Genomic DNA, 18310 nt, shown 5'->3' on the forward strand with positions numbered 1-18310 from the left:
CAATGTTTTGGGCTGAGACCCTTCATGTGGACTGAATGAGGCATTCCACTCTCTTTTCCTCTATCTGCCCATCACAGCAGGGCTCACTAGAGGCCGAGGTACGAGAAAGAGGCTTCGATTCACTTACACGCTGAAGACGATGCGGTTCGCCGTTCGCTGCTCGCCGCCAATCGGCGGGAAGCCGAGGGCCAGCAGCGTCTTCCACAGGTACTCCTTCCGCCAGTCCCCCGCCATCCACTCGGCCCTGCCTGAACCCACCGAGCTAGGCCGCTACACTCCACCAAATTCCGGCTTATTCCGCGCGGAGCTCCGGTCCGATATTTGGCCGGTGGCCGGTCGCCGCTACACCGTACCGAGACCAGTACCAGAGCCAACAAAGCTCGCTCCTTTCAAACTCAACTCCCGCTCACTCGCGCTCCCTCCGCTGTTTCCGGTCCAAACGACAGCCAATCAGAGAGTGGCGCGGCCCCACCGCGGGAGACAGACCGCAGCTCTGATTGGTGGGAGACAGAGAGCGTGCGCGCAGTCGTAGTCCCAACAATTCCGTTTTTTTCTGTTTTGAGGTTTCTGTCAAGGGTGAAAGAATGGTGATCGGTCTGTGAGTCCCAGTGCATTCACTAAAGGTTAGTTCGCAGTTACACAATTTAGAAAATATCATCAGATGCATGCAGTCCTAGAACACCACAGCACAGAAACAGGGCTTTCGGCCTATCTAGTCTGTGCCGAACTCTTTATCTGCCTCGTCCCATTGACCTGCGCGGGACCATACCCCTCCCATCCATATACCCATCGAAATTTCTCTAAAATGTTGAGATCAGACCCACATCCACCGCTTCCGCTGGCAGCTATTTCTACACTCGCACCATCCTCTGAGTGAAGAAGACCCTCACTCATGTGTTTCCCTCAAGCATTTCTCCTTTCGTCGTTAATCCATCCCGCCCACCCAGTTCCAGTCTCACCCAACCTCAGTGCAAAAAGCCTGCTTGCATTTACCCTATCTATACCCCGCATAATTAGTATACCTGTATCAAATCTTCCCTCATTCTCCTATGGTGTCGGGAATTAACTCCTAACCTATTCAACCTTTGCCTGTAACACAGGTCCTCAAGACCTGGTAATATCCTTGTAATTTTTTCCTGCATTTTCTCAATCCTATTGACATTTTTCTTGTAGGTACTGTAGGTGACCAAAACTGCACACGATACTTCAAATTTAGGCCTCACTAATACAACTTCAACAAAACATCCCTGTACTTTGATTTATGAAGGCCAATGTGCCAAAAACTTTCTTTAACACCTTATCTATCTGTGACACCATTTTCAGAAAAATTCTGGACCTGTATTCCCAACCCCTCTGTTTTACTGCATTCTTCAGTGCCCAGCATCTCACTGTGTAAGGCTTTTTCGAGCAGCTTGTGCTTGAGCCTACTAGGGGAAAGACTATCTTACATTGGGTGTTGTGTATTAACCCCGATTTTATTAGCTTAACATAAAGATAACCTTAGGAGGCAGAGATCATAATATGATTGAATTCATAGTGCAATTTGAGAGGGTGAAGCATAAGTCACAAGTATCAATGGTGCAATGGAGTAAAGGGAATTACAGAGGCATGAAAGAGAAGCTTACCCAGGTGGATTAGAGGAGGATACTGGTGGAGATGTCAGCAGAACGGAGGTGGTTGAAATTTCTGGGAATAGTTCACAAGGCATAGGATAGATATGTCCCACAGAAGAAGTTGTTCTCCAATAGGAGAGTGAGACAACTGTGGCTGACAACGGAAGTTAAGACCTGCATAAAAGCCAAGAAAAGAGCATATAAGGTAGCAGAAGTGAGTGGGAAGTTGGATGATTGGGAAGCTTTTAAAATCTAACAAAAGGCAACGAGAAAAGCTATAAGAAGGGAAAAGATGAAATAGAAGGGCAAACTAGCCGATAATATAAAGCAGGATACGAAAAGTTTTTCAGTTATATAAAGGATAAAAGGGAGGTGAGAGTTGATATTGGACCACTGAAAAGTGATGCTGGTGAGGTGGTATTTGGGGACAAAGAAATGACCAATAAACTTAATAAGCACTTTGTTTCAGTCTTTACTATGGAAGACACTAGCTGTATGTCAGAGGTCCATGAGTGTCAGGTAGCAGGAGTGAGTGCCATTGCTGTTACAAAGGAAAGAGTGCTAGGCAAACTGAAAGGTCTTAAGGACCAGATGGACCACATCCTAGAGTTCTGATTGAGGTTGCTGAAGAGATAACAGATACATTGGTCATGATCTTTCAAGGATCACTTGATTCTGGCATAGTCCTGGAGGACTGGAAAATTTCAAATGTCATTCCACTCTTTAAGAAGGGAAGAAGACAAAAGAGAGGAAATTATAGGACCATTAGCCTAATCTCAGTGGTTGGGACAGTGTTGGAGTCCATAATTAGGGACAAAGTTTCAGGGTACTTGGAGACTAATGATAATATAAGTTTAAGTCCGCATGGTTTCTTTAAGGGGAAATCTTGCCAGACAGATCTGTTAGAATTCTTTGAGGAAATAACAAACAGGGTGGACAAAGGAGAGGCAGTGGATGTCGGGGTTGAAGCGCTCGGCAGAGATGGTGCTCGGTATCGGAAGGCTGGTCGGAGGTTCAAAGTTTTGAGATGGACTCAAGAGTCGGCTGTGGTCGGGTGCTTCCAGGGTGCTACATTGGCAAGCTTGTGGCGCTGGAGGTTTTTGGCAGGTAGAGTTTTTCTTCCTTCTACCATCTGCATGAGATGATGGGACTTTCGAGAGACTTTGAGACTTTTTTTTACTGTGCCCATGGTCTGTTCTTTATCAAATTATAGAATTGCTTTACACCATTGTAACTATATGTTATAATTATGTGGTTTTTGTCAGTTTTTTTAGTCTTGGTTTGTCTTGTGTTTCTGTGATATCATTCTGGAGGAACATTGTATCATTTCTTAATGCATGCATCACTAAATGACAATAAAAGCGGACTGTGTGTCCTCGTAATCTAATCTAATAATGCATTTTGGAAAATGGAACAATAGTACAGACTATTATCCAAATGGGGAGAAAATTCAAACATCAGAGGTACAGTACCTACATCTACTTATGTAATAAAGCCCCCCCCCCCCCCGAGACATTCGATTTTTCTAAACCAGTGCACTTTAAGAAGTGGTTCAGGCACTTTGAGAGATTTAGGGTTGCAAGCAATCTCACTCAGGCTTTAGAAGAGCATCAAGTAAGCGCACTGATATACTGCATGGGTGAGAAAGCCGGTGATATCATGGTGGATTAGGACTGACAGGTCCTGTGGAAAAGGAGTACTAAACAGTGCAGGACAAATTTAAAGAACATTTCACGGGAAAGTGAAATGTAATATATGAGAGGGTAAAGTTCAGAACAGGGGCCGATTGAAAGTATAAAGGACTTCATCACAGCATTGTAAGCCCTGTCAGACAATTGTCCATATGGAATTCTGAGAGATGAGCTCATTAGAGACAGGATTGCTGTTGGGCTTCTAGAAACCAAATTGTCAGGGAGACTTCAGTTGCAGTCAAATTTCACACTAGAGAAAGTTATTACTATGGTCAGACACAGTGTGAATTTTCATCAGCAGGCAGAATTTGGGCACGAAAACAATGCTGAGTAAAGCTAGAAGCTGTGCTAAAGGAAAGGTACAAACAATTGCTGTCAGAAAGAGGTGACAGGTCAAATAAAACAGAGGAGCAAAACAAAGAGCAGGTCAAACATTCAGCTGCTGGAGATGCAGCAAGTCTCCATTCCATATCAAAGAGCTCTATTCAGCAAAAGAAGTGAAATGCCATCAATGCAATACAGGGAGCTTTCCTTGGGGCTCTGGATTCAAATAGGCAGGACTGGTGTACTACAGTTCCACGGTAAAATGAAGCAGTGACATTCAAAATGGACACTGGGGCAGATGTTAAAGTCATCTGCAAATGCCTGTTCACAAAACTGGCAAAGAAAATAGGTATTATGTTAAACTCAATGAAGAAAGTTCCCATGGGGCCAGGGAAACCAGCTCAGTGTGAAAGGAATGTTTACTACTTCCATCCGTAAAAATGAGAAACAGTCAAAAGAGGGTGTCTGTTGTTCAGAATCTTCTTTTGCTACTAACGGGATGACATACCATTGAGAAGCTGAACCTCAATACAAGGTTGGATTCACTAAACAATGTTCAGTAGCAGGAGAAGTACCCAGAGTTGTTCACAGGCCTGGGGTACTGAAAGAAGAGTATCTTTTCCAACAGAGGCCAGGAGTGACACCCTACTCTCCAATCACAGCGAGGTAAATTTCAGTCCTATTGATGAATAAAGTCAAAGCTAAACTTGAGATAATGGAGATGCTTGACATTATAAATAGAGTGAATGGACCTACTGACTGGTGTGCGGGTATTGTCCCTGTTGCCAAGCCAGATGCACAGTGAGGATCTGTGTTGATCTAACAAAATTGAATAATGCAGTGAGGGGGAAGAAGTTTATTCTGCCTTCTGCTAAGCACACATTGGGTATGCCGGGTGGAGCAAAGTTCTTCACCAAACTGGATGCAAACTCAGGGTTCTGTTTAGCTCCTGAGTCACAGAAATTCACGACCTTTATCATACCATATGTAGACTTTGCCTTCAGGAGACTCCCTTTTGGCATCTCATCAGTCTCTAAACTCTTTTAGATGTATATGTATCAAATTTTGGAGGGACTGCCAAATGGATAATATATTCTTCCTCGGAGACTCAAGTGAGGAACATGACAAAAGAGTGGAAACTGTCTTGGAGAAACAGAAACAGGCTGGAATCACCCTGAAGAAAATGAAATGCAAATTTGCAAAGTTAGAGGTGTAGTTCCTAGGCCACCATCTGTCGTCAGAGGGAGTGCAACTAGATTCAGGCAAACTGGCAGGAGCTTGCATCATCTCTGACACAGAGCAAAATATTTGTTGCTGCTCAGGAGTGGTGAAGCTGTTTAGGTTTCAGACCAAATCACCAAAGAAACAATAGTCCAGCAGCATGCACCATGATCACTTGATAAAGCGGGGCATCAGAGGGATGAAACTTTCAAGGTCGATGGGCATCTCCTGCCCAGATAACTTGTCTTTGAAGCGCTCAGAAAGGCTATGATGGTAATGGGCCAGTACTGCTTCTGCATTCCAGCTGCAGAAGTATAAGCGAAGTATCTGATCTCCTGCCTTCCTTCCACTTCCTGGATAGCTGAGCTCACCCAGTTAAGAGAGAATTGACAAAGGCAATTTTGGCTTGGTCAGTAACATACAGAGATGGCTGGAGCACTAAGTGTATGATGCACTGGAACAGGAGTTGCAGCATCAACCTTATCCGCCTTTCCTAAAATACTTCTTACGTTGAAATAAACATAACTCAGAGCATTAGTCCCACTATGCTCAATCTTTCAAACCCTGACTTTGTTTGCAAGCTTAACAACATCTTTCCCTACAATCATTCCTCTATTTGCTCTAGCGTCTGGTTCTCATCCCCCTACAACTCCAGTTTAAATCCCCTACCCAATGTAGCATCAGCAAACCTTCCAATAAGGATAGTAGTACCCCTAAGGTACAAACTGTCCCTTCTGTAGAGGTAGCACTTTCCCTGCAAGATAGCCCAATGATACAAAAATCTGAAGCCCTCCTTCCTGCACTATCTCCTTAGGCACATGTTAAACTGTATGATCTTCCTATTTCTGGTCTCACTCGCACATGGCTCAGGTAGCAATCCTGAGATCACAACCCTGGAGGTTCTGTCCTTTAACTTAGCACCTAAGTTCCTGACCTCACTTTGCAGGACCTTGTCATCCATGTCATTGATACCAACGTGAACCATAATCTCTGGCTGCTCACCCTCACGCTTAAGAATTCTGTGGACCGCATCCAAGATGTCCCTGACCTGGCAGCTGGGAAGCAACATACCATCCGGGGATCTCAGTCTCGTGGACAGAACCTCCGGCCTGTTCCCCTAATGAATGAATCCCCTAGCCCCTATCGCTGTGGCTTTCCTCTGCTGGGTCATCCCTCCCCCCAACGGTATCCAAAGTGGTATACTTGTTGTTGAGGGGGACAGCCAAGGAATACTCTGTACTGGCTGCCTATCCCCTTTCCCCTTCCTGACAATCACCACCTGTTCTGCACTTTGGGTGTAACAACCTCTCTGCATTCCCTGTAGATCAACCCTTCAGGGTCCTGAATTATCCAGACTTCGTTCAGCGCTGATTCAGTTCCTTAACATACTCTGAAAGAAGCTGCAGCTGGATGCACTTATTGCAAGTGTAGTTGTCAGGGACATAGAAGGTCTCCCTGCCTTCCCACATCCCGCAAAAGAAGCATTCCACAATGCTTGGCATTCCCACTGCTCAGACTGTGCAAGAAGAAAGAAAGAAAGAAAAAATAAATGAGAAATCTACCTACAGTCTCTGCCTCTCCTGCCGAAGCCTCTGTGAGGCAAAGCCTAAACTCTCCACTCTAACACTGGCCCACTCTCAATGGCTACTCCCACAATCACCTGCAAGTTCCCCTCCAAATCACATCCTGTTCACTGATTTGGAAATACATCCCCAATTGTTCATTGTAGTGGGTTGAAACTATGGAAATGCTATGGTGATACATTAACCAGGAGAATTACAACAATTCAAGTAGGTTTCCAGGGGCAGTTTTTAGGACATATGTACAAAGACTTTACCAACTACAACCTCATGTAAAAGTAATATAACAAGTTAATTATTCAATGATGCCGTAACATCTACAGTTAATGGCAGGATCCTTACCTGCACCGATATGCCTAAGGGTTATTTCTTTATTCATTCTTATTGCGAGGCAGTGCAGAGTAGGCCCTTCTGGCCCTTCAAGCCTTGCAACCCACCAAACCCCGATTTTAACCCCTAACCCAGCGGTCCCCAACCACCAGGCCGCGGACTGGTACTGGGCCACAAAGCATGTGTTCCTGGGCCGTGAGGAAATGATATGAGTCAGCTGCACCTTTCCTCATTCCCTGTCACGCACTGTTGAACTTGAACATGAGGTTGCCAACTGTCCCGTATTTGCCGGGACATTCCGTATATTGGACTAAATTGGTTTGTCCCGTATTTCCCCCACTAAGGTAGAGCGTTCCTATGAAACCTTTCGTGCCGAAATGGCATGAAACGAAGAAACAATTACCATTAATTTATATAGGAAAAATTTTTGAGCGTTCCCAGACCCAAAAAATAACCTAACAAATCATACCAGATAACACATAAAACCGAAAATAAATAACACTAACATATAGTAAAAGCAGGAATGATTATGTTAAATACACGGCCTATATAAAGTAGAAATAATGTATGTACAGTATAGTTGGGAAGATGAAGGCAAAACCGATTTGTGGGGAAAAAATCGGCACGTATGTGCATGCGCACGCAGGTGCCCGCGCAAGGCTTCGCGGTCATGGTTGTCTTTCCTGGGGTGTCACGTGACCAGCAACAATGAATATAGAATTGAAATGAGTCAGGTTTTATAAAGACAATCAAACATTTATTAAACTCTGCTCAATATATATAAAAAAATAAACAAATGAGAATCTTAACCGGAACTAAACTGCTATGCGGCCATTTAACAAACCACCACTCAGCAGTAGTTCTTAAAGCGATAAATGCAAAAACAGTTCTTAAAGTGGTAAATTCAAACACAGTTCTTAGAATGGTAAATTCGAAAGTCCAAGAGATTTATACAGCCAATTAGGGACTTTCCTGAAGTAAAGAATTCCTCGAAGACACGACGTCACGCCAGTCCCAACCAGATCCTGCCTTGTCTGCAGGATTCATGACGACGGAAATAAAACGGATTAAAGGCACTGACCTTTTCCTCTAGATACTAAATTCTGCACAGCCTTTTCTGCCACCTTTAGCAGAGGCTATCTCATGCAGATCACTCTTTCTTGAACGAATTCAATACTGGTCGATCCTTTCAATCGTCAAACGACTCCTTCAGTTTCCCGTCTTCACTCTCCAATACTACTGAAAAGATACATCAACAATCCTGGCAGAAATTGGTTAAACTGCCGGTCCAGCACTTTTGTACCTTACAATAGAACGTAAAACTCCGTTTTAAATCGAAACTGCGTCATAAAGCAAATACGCAGCAGAGCAGAGTATCTGGCTAAAGTTCTAACTGGAAAAACTAACTGCGTCACCAGGGGTCTACACTTATATACCTGTTGAGAACAGGTCATCACGTGACCTCACATCGGTGGGAAAATTACATCAGGTGACCTCCAAAGGACCATTACATCATCCTCATAAGACAGTCACAAGATATCCACGAGGTATGTAACAAGTGTCCCGGGATTTGACTGTTACTTTTGTCCCTTATTTGGGACTGAGAAAGTTGGCAACCCTAACTGTAAAAGACATGTTTGGTGAGTTTAACCCTACTTGAACCCCCCCCCCCCCCCCCCCCCCCCCGGTCGGCCAGTCCGCAAGAATATTGTCAATATTAAACCGGTCCGTGGTGCAAAAAGGATTGGAGACCCTTGCCCTAACTAACCTAATCACAAGACAATTTCTAATGACCAATTATCCTACCAACCGGTATGTCTTTGGACTCAGCAAGGAAACCAGAGCATCCATGCAGTTACGGGAAGAATATACAATCTCCTTATATGGAGCAGTGGGAATTGAGTACAGGTTGCTGGTACTGTAAAGCATTGTGCTAACCACTACACTACTGTACCACCCCTATAAGCTCAGGGAAAGTGGCAATGCGAGTAGATAGAGTGGTAAAGAAGGCAGTGACACACTTTCTGTCATTGGTTAGTTTATTGAATATGAGTGAATAAGCCATGTTATAGAGTTATACGGCCCAGAAATAGGCTCTTCAGTCCAACTGATCCATGCTGACCAAAGTGTCCCATTCAGACTAGTCCCATTTACCACCATTTAGCCTATAATCTTCTAAATTAGTAGTTCCAAAAGCGGACATAGTCATTTACCTTGGGGTGGTGTGAGTTTGAAAGGGACCAATAAAGATAAAGGGGGTACTGGGATGGCACTCGGTAGCAAAGGGGACAGCTGAGGGACTACAAGATTAATTTGAGAAATGAACTACTTAGCATAAACATTTGATCCTCAGTGCCACATAATTGATTACAAAGATCATGTAATCACATCATCAAAAATTAATTTAAAATTCATTGTGTTCTTTTCTGATTCAGCTCAAGGTATTCACATATGCATCAACAAACAAAGGAAACACTGCACATGTGTTGAAGGCTACAAGACAACACTTTATTAGAATGAGCACAAATGTAATACAGAAAAGAAACAGATTTCTACAGTATTTGCAGTACAGAAATTAAAATAGCACTTACCATCCACTAAACAATCCAACCTCTGCAATTTTGGGTGGCTGGGGAAACCACACATCCAACAATCTTACAAGCAAACACACAAATGCTGAAGGAACTCAGCAGGCCAGGGAGCATTGATGGAACAGTCAACAGTTCTTCATCAGGACTGATAAAGGGTTTCGACCCAAAGCGTTGACTCTACTCTTTTCCATAGATATTGCCAGGCCTGCTGAGTTCCTCCAGCAATTTGTGCGTTTGCTTTGGATTTCCAGCATCTGCAGATTTTCTCATGTTTGTGAACCTTACAAACAGCCTTTTTTTTCTCTCTGCCTCACTCTATTTCGCTCTCTCTCACTCTCACTCTTTCTCCCTCACTCTAAATCTGACTCTTAGCACTAGCAATGATCGTGACCCAGCCTAAGAAAAAGCTCTTGCACTGCACATACAAAATCTCCCCTTTTAATCCCTTTAAAATTCCCTCAAAGCATAACATTATCACCCCAGTACTTTTCCATCCCTTGATTGTACCGGCTGCACCCCTTTATCCCTATGACCTCCAGACCAGGCACATTATTTATTTATTTAATAATTGACAGTACAGCACGGAGTAGGCCCTTCTGGCCCTTCGAGACATACCACCCAGCAATCCGTCAAATTAATCGTTGCCTAATCACGGGACAATTTACAATGACCGATTTACCTTGAAACCGGTCCATCTTTGCAATGTGGGAGGAAATCAGAGTGCCCAGAGAAAACCCACTGGTCACGGAATAATGTGTAAACTCCTTACAGGCAGTGGTGGAAATTGAACCCAGGTTGCCTATACTGTAAAGCGTTGTGCTAACCACTACACTACTGTGTCACCCCAATTTAAGAAAAAGGAGACAACAGGTCTGTAAGGAAGATGACATTCTTCACTGGTATCTCATCTTCATGATGTCCATTCAAGATCGAGACAAGACATTGACAGGAGAGAAAACAGACCATTACCACACTTCAACATGACACCATTTTGTCTTCAAACTTCTGCTTTATTTTGGCATTTACCAAGGAGGAGTCACAATGAGTTCAGTCCTTACATCTTCCTAACCCACCGTTCTTTTAGACTTTGATCAAAGTTTAATGTTCAAGTTCAAAGTAAACTGTAGTTTAATGTACTACATATATGTCACCATATACAACCCTGATATTCATTTTCTTGTGGGCATAGTCAGTAAATCCATAATAAAATAATAACCATAATAGAATCAATAAAAGACTGCACCAACTTGATGTTCAATCAGTGTGCAAATTACAACAAACTGTGCAAATACAAATGTATGGAATTAATAATAATAAAGTAAGCAATAACTACTGAGAACATGAGAAGAAGAGTCCTTGAAATTGAGTCTATAGGTTGTGTGAACATTTCAATGAAAGGACAAGTGAAATTGAGTGAAGTTTTCTCCTTTGGTTCAAGAGCCTGATGGTTGAGGGGTAATAACTGTTCTTGAACCTGGTATTATGAGTTCTGAGGCTCTTGTACTTTTCTTCCTGATCACAGCAGGGAGAAGAGAGCATTACTGGGTGCTGAGGGTCCATGATGGTGGATTCTGCTTTTCTGTGACAATGCTTCATGTAGATGTGCTCAATGGTAGGGAGGGATTTACCCAGATGGACTGGGCTGTATCTATTACTGTTCGTAAGATTTTTTTGTTCAAGGGAATTGGTGTTTCCATACCAGGCTGTGATGCATCGTCAATATACAATATTCTCCACTACAGATCTATAGAAGTTTGTCAAAGTTTTAGACGTCATGCTGAATCTACACAAAATCCTAAGGAAGTAGTGGCAATGCTGTTCTTTCTTTGTAATTGCATTTAACATGCTGGGTGCAGTACAGGTCCTCTGAAATAATAACAGCCAGGAATTTAAATTTGCTAACCTTCTCCACCTCTGATCCTCTGAAGATGACTGGCTCACGGACCTCTGGTTTCCTTCACCTGAATTCTATAAGCATTTCCTTGATCTTGCTGACATTGAGAACGATGTTGTTGTTATGACACCACTCAGCCAAATTTTCAATCTCCACTCTATATACAGATTTATCACCACCTTTCTATTTGGTCTATGGCAGTAGGTGGAAACCACTGTGCTTAGTTTTGCTAATCCATGTACCTGTCTAACTGTATTATAAAAGTTCATATTGTACCTGCCTCGACCACTTCCTCTAGCAGCTGATTCCACATGGATACCATCTTTGTGTAAAAACCTGTTACCCTTCAATTTTCTATTAAACCTGTCCTGCCGAAGGGATTCGGCCCGAAACGTCAACTGTACTTTTTTCCATAGATGCTGCCAGGCTTGCTGAGTTCCTCAAGCATTTTGTGTGTCTTGCTCAGATTTCCAGCATCTGCAGATTTTCTCTTGTTTGCTGTTAAACCTTTCCACTTTCATCTCAAACCTGTGCCCTCTAGCTCTTGATTCCTCAACTCTGGGAAAAAGACTGAATGCATTCTCCCTAACTATTTTCCTTCATAATTTTATAAGATTACCTCTCAGCCTTCAATACTGTCAAGCCTGTTCAGCCTCTCTCTATTCCACATTTGGAATATTTTGTTCAGTTTGGTCACCTGCTTTCCTATATCAAAACTGAACATATCAGCATCCTGTATAACCACATCATAAGCTCCCAACTTTAATACTCAGAGCTCTGACTTATGAAAGCCAGCATGCCAAAAGCCTTCCTCAACACCCTGTCTCCATTTTCAATGAACCATATATTTGTACTCCAAGGCTCCTCTGTCTACAACACTCCCTATGGCATTTCTGTACAGTGAAAATCCTACCTGGACTTGACTTTCCAAAATGGAATACCTCTGTTATGGTACACATCCAACCACACTAGCCTCTGCATGGGTTTTAGATGCTACAATTGTCCAGTGTGTGGATAGCTGGTGCGGTCCTTTTAAAATTCTGGCCCACTCCACTAATGTTTTGGCACCCAAGTTTGGCTAGTTAAAGAGCACCTGAACTCAGGCTTGGAGCTGAATCGTTAGCTCAGCTTTGGTTCAGTTTGTGATTGTGTTTAAGATTTCTGTCTCATTTGGATCCTTATCTAGTCTCATCAGGTACTCATCTAGAATCTAGTCAAGAGCCCTATTCTCATCTCAGTCTCGGAATCATGTCTCAATTCTAGTCTTAGATACTCTAACACTTGGGTCCTTACCATCCTCGCCTAGACCGCTTGTCACAACTTTACACTTATCCAAATTAAAATTCATTTGCTTATTCACTCATCTGATCAAGATCCCCCTATAATTTTTGAAATCCTTCTTCACTGTCCATTATGCTACCTGTTTTAGTGCATTTGCAAACCTACAAACCATGCCCTGTACATTCTTATCCAAATCTTTGATATACAGTACATGACTTTTTCCCTCCTAAATTCCTTCTTGAGTACATTCCTACATCCCCTATACACCTTTGGGAATTCACTTGAAACCAGCTGCCTGTACCTACCCTTTGCTTCTTTCTGGCTATATGCTCAATATTCCTTGTTGTTCAGGATTCCCTGCTCCTACCAGCCTTGCCCTTCACTCTAAGAGAACATGCAGAGCTTGAACTCTTATATCACTTCCCATTTGGCCTGTGATTCTTATGCCTGCAAACAACCTACACTTTGCAAGCTCCTGTCTCGTGTCATCAAAATCAGTCCTGCCTCAGTTTAGAACTTGAAATCTGTGCACCAGTTCTGTCCCTTCTATAACTATTTTGAGACTAATAGAAGTATTGTCATTCGTCCCAAGATGCTCCCCCCATTGTCACTTCAGTCAACTGCCCCACACTATACCCAGACCTTATTCAACGTGCATTGAAATGCGCAACTTTGCCCTACATCAAGAATATTTCAGAAATGACAGCTTGACTCTCACGCATCACAATAACTCACAGCCAACAGCGACCTTAAGGAAGCTTGTCTCAAGAACCAAGGTACCAGTAAAGATAACCAACAAAAGTAATGTGCTGTATAGGATCACCTGTGGAGACTGCAACAAGAACTTCATTGGCCAAGACGTATACTCTTAACTCATTTACGGCAGCACAAACTGGCAATACAGAGATGCTGCTGCTAATCTTGGCTCGTGAAGACCATGAAGAACTTTCACTGGGACACCACAGAGGTTCTGGTGCAGGCAAACACGAAGCATCCATCAGAATTCTCAGAGGCATGGTTCTCTTCTTATAACTCCCTAAACTAATGCATCGAAATAGTCACCATCTACAAACCACGAACAGCCAAAGGAAGTGAGCCAATAGAATTCAAAGATCACCTGATGGGGTAGCCAATCAGGACTGAGGCAAGCAAACAGGGAGCTATATAAGCGTGAGCACTACCAGAGAGAAATACCAACACCAGCTGTGCACTGAGGATGTCACCTCAACTGATGATGAAACATCTACAAGCTAATTGCCAAGCTCGCGAACACCACAACATCAAATATACATATGTATCTGCTCACACATTGTATGAATGTGCCAAGAATGGCCATTATCGTGTTTTGAAGTTGCTTGCCTGAAAGGATGGTGGCAATAATTACAATCATAGCTGTCAGCAGAGAAATGAATTTCTCCTTAAAAAAGCAAAAAAAAATGCAGACTTACAGGAAAATGAGCCCTGTAAATAGGATTTACTAGGTAAGTTTTTCAGAGAGCAAATATTCTGTTTCATGAGTTAAATGGCCAACTTTCACTGCAACAATTCTATGATTACTTTTTAAAATATGAAAATTAATTTCTCTTCATTTTGCTAATAGGCAGTATAGCAGAGTGGAACAGTGCAATAAAATCAGTTTTGTCATATCTGATAGAAAAATGTGTTTAAAATGACATTGAGGTTATTGCTGCATGGTTCTTTGTGTGTCTGTGTCCGTGTTTTCTCTGAAAACTAGTTACAGTGCCTATAAAAAGAATTCACCCCCTTGGAAGTTTTCATGTTATACTGTTTTACAACAGTGAATCACAGTGGATTTAATATGGCTATTTTTGATACTGGAATTTCACAACACCAGAAATTCACTACCTTTGAACATGAACAGAATGGAAGTGGAACAGTGAGCTTCAGCTGCTGTTATGAGGGAAGAAACGAGAATACTTGAGTTGTATTTACCCAGACAAGTGGAAAGTGTTTCATTATGCTTCTGACTTTGTGTCTTGGAGATTATGGAAAGACTTCTGTGTTGCCAGGAGGTGAACTGGTTACTACTGGATACCCAATCTCTGACTTGGTCTTTTAGCTATGGGAATTGTGTGGCTGGTCCAGAGGAGTTTCTAGTCAATGGTGTGAGATTCTGTAGTAATACCACAGAATGTCAAGGATATGTGGTTAGACTTGTTGGAGGTGGTCATTGACTAGTATTATTGTGGCAGGAATGTTTCTTTCCATTCGTCATTACATATCCCTTGAAATGTTTTGCACTTAATACCTGTTGAATGTAATTCTACCAGCATACCTTGATGCTATACTCGGTCAAAAGTTGACCTTGATGTCAAGGGCAGCAACTCTTATTCCAAAAATTCAGCTCTTTGGTGCTCTTAAACTAACAGGGCTGTGATGAGGTCAGAAGCCAAGTGAGCCTAATAAACCCCAAATTGGACATTGATCAGTTGATGATTGGTAAGTAAGTATTGCTAGTAGTTTTCCTGCCTTCAGTGTACATAATAATATCTGATGTCATGAATTTGAGTGCCAAAGAAACAACTCAGGCAATTCCTTTGAGTAATTCTACTGTTGCCAGGAGAATCGATGAGATGGCACGGAACATTGAAAAGGAATTGGTCAGTTCATTATAATCCAGGAAATTCTCTTTACAATTAGACGAAACCACTTTACAAGATAACGACGCTCTTCTCATGGCTTATGTGAGATTCTGGAATGGAAATGAACTGATGGAAGAGATGTTGTTTGCCAGGAGGATTAAAACGGATACTAAGGGACTGTCTATTTTTGCAGAAGTCAGAAGTTACTTAAGCAAGAACAATATTCCAATGGAGAATATAATTGCTTGTGCAACTGATGGTGCCACTTCTATGGTTGGTCGATACAGAGCATTCATCGCCCATCTAAAAAGAGTAATACCTCCTGTCTCTATTATTCATTGCGTCATTCACAGGGAGCACCTAGTAGCTAAAAACTTAGGAGGACACCTCAATCTTTTGCTTTCAGTTGTCATAAAGGCTGTAAACTTCATCAGATCCCATGCCCTTCAGGATCGTCTTTTCCAGCAGCTGTGTGAAGAAAATGATGAAGACTTCCAGACACTGCTCCTGCATACCAAGGTGAGGTGACTTTCCAAGGGAAACTGTCTTCAACATTTTGTTACACTCTGGAATGCCACAGTTTCCTTCATGTCTGATAATGAGCATGGAGAAAGACTCTTTGATGCTAAGGTGGACATATTTTATCTGGCAGATAGCTTTCAAAAACTTAATTTGTTAAACAAGACCTTACAGGGCAGAAACAGTAACCTCGTAGATTATAAGGAAGCCATTGTTTCTTTCCTTAAGAAACTTGAAGTATATTTCCACAATATGGGACATCGGGAATTTTTACAATTTCCAAACTTGAGCACGATCACAGAGGCACTGAAGGATGATGACCTTACCACTTAACGTGAAACATCTCAAGCAGATACACAAGGATATGCAAGAAAGATTTAGTGACCTGTTAAACCTTGGTATCCCGGATTGGATTTTGAATCCGTTTGAAGTACAACCCACCCAAGTTGAGGCAGAAATTCAAGAAAGTTTGATTGATCTTCAGAGTGATATAACTGCATGTCGTCAGTTCAGTCAGTTTCAAAAAGATTTTTGGATGAAGAGTGATCTGCTGAATAAATTTACAACACTGTGGGACAAAGCCCAAAGATTTTTTATTGCCTTTCCCTCAACTTATTTGGTTGAGAGCGGATTCTGCAAGTTAGTTTCCTTGACAAAATCCAGGAACAGAATTGATATCGCAACAAGAGGTGACCTCCGACTGTCATTGTCTAACTTGGAGCCCGATATCATGAAACTTGCAGAAAAGCACCAAGCTCAAGGATTGCATTAAGCCTGATAGATGTTTAATTTCATACAATCTTTTTTTTAAGTTTTGTCCAGTATGTCGGAATGTTCAAGTTTTCTTGGTGTTCAATAATAAATGATTTTCTATCTATCTGTTCGTGTTGTATCCCTGTTTGAAAGGGGGGCCCTGGAACCTGAGAAGAGCTCCTAAGGGGTCGTGGCCAAAAAGCGGTTGAGAATCACTGGTATACAGTAGACAACCTGAAATACTTAATCTTTGTAGACATCCACAAAAACAGAAGAACCCCAAAAGAATGAAAGACAGAAAAACCATTAGAACCTCGAAGCCCACTCTCTCCCTCCCCAGGTAAACAGCAGCAAACATCAATGCATCAACCTCCCTTCTCCCCCTACCCAATCCAGCAAAAAAGCATCGGTGGCCACCACCCTCCAAGCAATAGCAAAGTACCCAAAGAGACCATGATCTGCAGTCAACAAAAATTATTGTTTCCCCGACAGTTCAACATGTCACAGGCTCTTTCTCTCACTAACAAAGGACAGAGAAATGTCACCCATTTGACAGCGAAAGGGGTGACGAACAGTTGCCGTTATGATATTAGTCTGCTGCGTCACTTTTTATTCCAGGATTCTCCGACACAAGAATCGGCGCCATTGAGGGAGTGCATTTGCTCCACTACAAAGACCTCCACCCATACATCCGCTACAGCGAATCCTGATGTTCCTTCTCCGGCGATGTCTCAGTCAGCAACACTAGCCTGGAATCAGTCGTCCTCAGGGCTGCACCCCGAATGCACCATCTTCCAAGTTGCGCCTGGAGAATGTTGTAAAACGGTCAGCCGGTGAGCTCCAGGAGCGGGAACTCATCCACCATAAAAAAACAAAGAGTAGGGGTTTGTTCAGTTTGTTTCCCACAATGACATGTAGGAAAAAGGATGAGGTCTTGGAATGTGAATTTAGGTAGAAGATAAAAAAGTAGGACCTATAAATGGTAATTGCTGAATTTGTCACAGTCCTGATCGTTAATTCCCTATCTTTCTCCTAATTTGCTTTGATTGTGCCATGGTTCTGACCATTAATTTCCCATTTGCTTCTAATTCTCTTTGATGACGGCACACCTGGTTTCCATCAAGACCTGCAGCATAAGAACCCCAGCATTACAACCACTAGTCGCCAGATCGTTGGTTTTGCCTGTGTGGTAATTAATGTTTCCCGGCCGCTTAGGGCCATGTGTTCTAGGTTTTGCTCCAGTTTCAAGGTTTACCTATGAAGGTCCGTCTCTCTGTGTCAAGGCTCCGTGTCAAGATCCCTCCTGTTTGCTGTTCAACTTTCACGTCTGTGTAAGCATCCTAACTCAGTCTCCATGCCTGTGTCCTGCACTTGCTTTCGCTTCATTCGCTCATTGCAACAGAACGATCTGGCCACAATAGACCCAGCGGACATGAATACCCTGCAACAAACCCTCACCAGCCAGGGCTACCTACTGGGTCTGCACGAGCAACTTCTCTGGGATGTCATGTCTGCTAACGTAATGAAGATCGGTGACCAGGTGGACCGTGTATTCACTCATTTTACCCCATCCACTCCTGTAATTCTGTCCAGGAGTGGATGGGGTAAAATACAGCCCAGACAGCCTGTAGTAGCAACCCCCTTGGTGTCAGTAACACCCCTGCCAAGAGAGCCGCATGTACCTGAACCAGAACGCCACGCTGGGGATTTGGGGAAGTGCCGGGCCTTCCTCCTGCAATGCTCCTTGGTGTTCAAACAGCAGTCATCCACGTACTCTGCAGATAAGTCAAAGATAGCTTATATCATGGGGTTGTTGCAGGGAAGTGCCTTGGCGTGGGCTGCAGCTGTTTGGGATAATCAACCGGATATCTGCTCTTCTTTCCCCACCTTTATCGTGGAAATGAGAAAGA

At 42.8% G+C, this 18310-nt stretch overlaps 1 protein-coding gene across 1 annotated transcript in view; it reads right to left on the reverse strand.

Moving 5' to 3' along the window:
- The window catches only part of haus6 (HAUS augmin-like complex, subunit 6), a 65420-nt gene extending 65011 nt beyond the window's left edge, over nucleotides 1-409 (reverse strand). The window contains exon 1 of the mRNA XM_063047639.1: nucleotides 128-409. Coding sequence (XP_062903709.1) covers nucleotides 128-234 — 107 coding nt within the window. The 5' untranslated portion in view covers nucleotides 235-409. The remainder of the gene's footprint in view (nucleotides 1-127) is intronic.
- Nucleotides 410-18310: the final 17901 nt, after the last annotated feature.

The sequence above is a fragment of the Mobula hypostoma genome, chromosome 5 (assembly GCF_963921235.1).
Source record: "Mobula hypostoma chromosome 5, sMobHyp1.1, whole genome shotgun sequence".
In the NCBI taxonomy this organism is placed as follows: Eukaryota; Metazoa; Chordata; class Chondrichthyes; order Myliobatiformes; family Myliobatidae; genus Mobula; species Mobula hypostoma.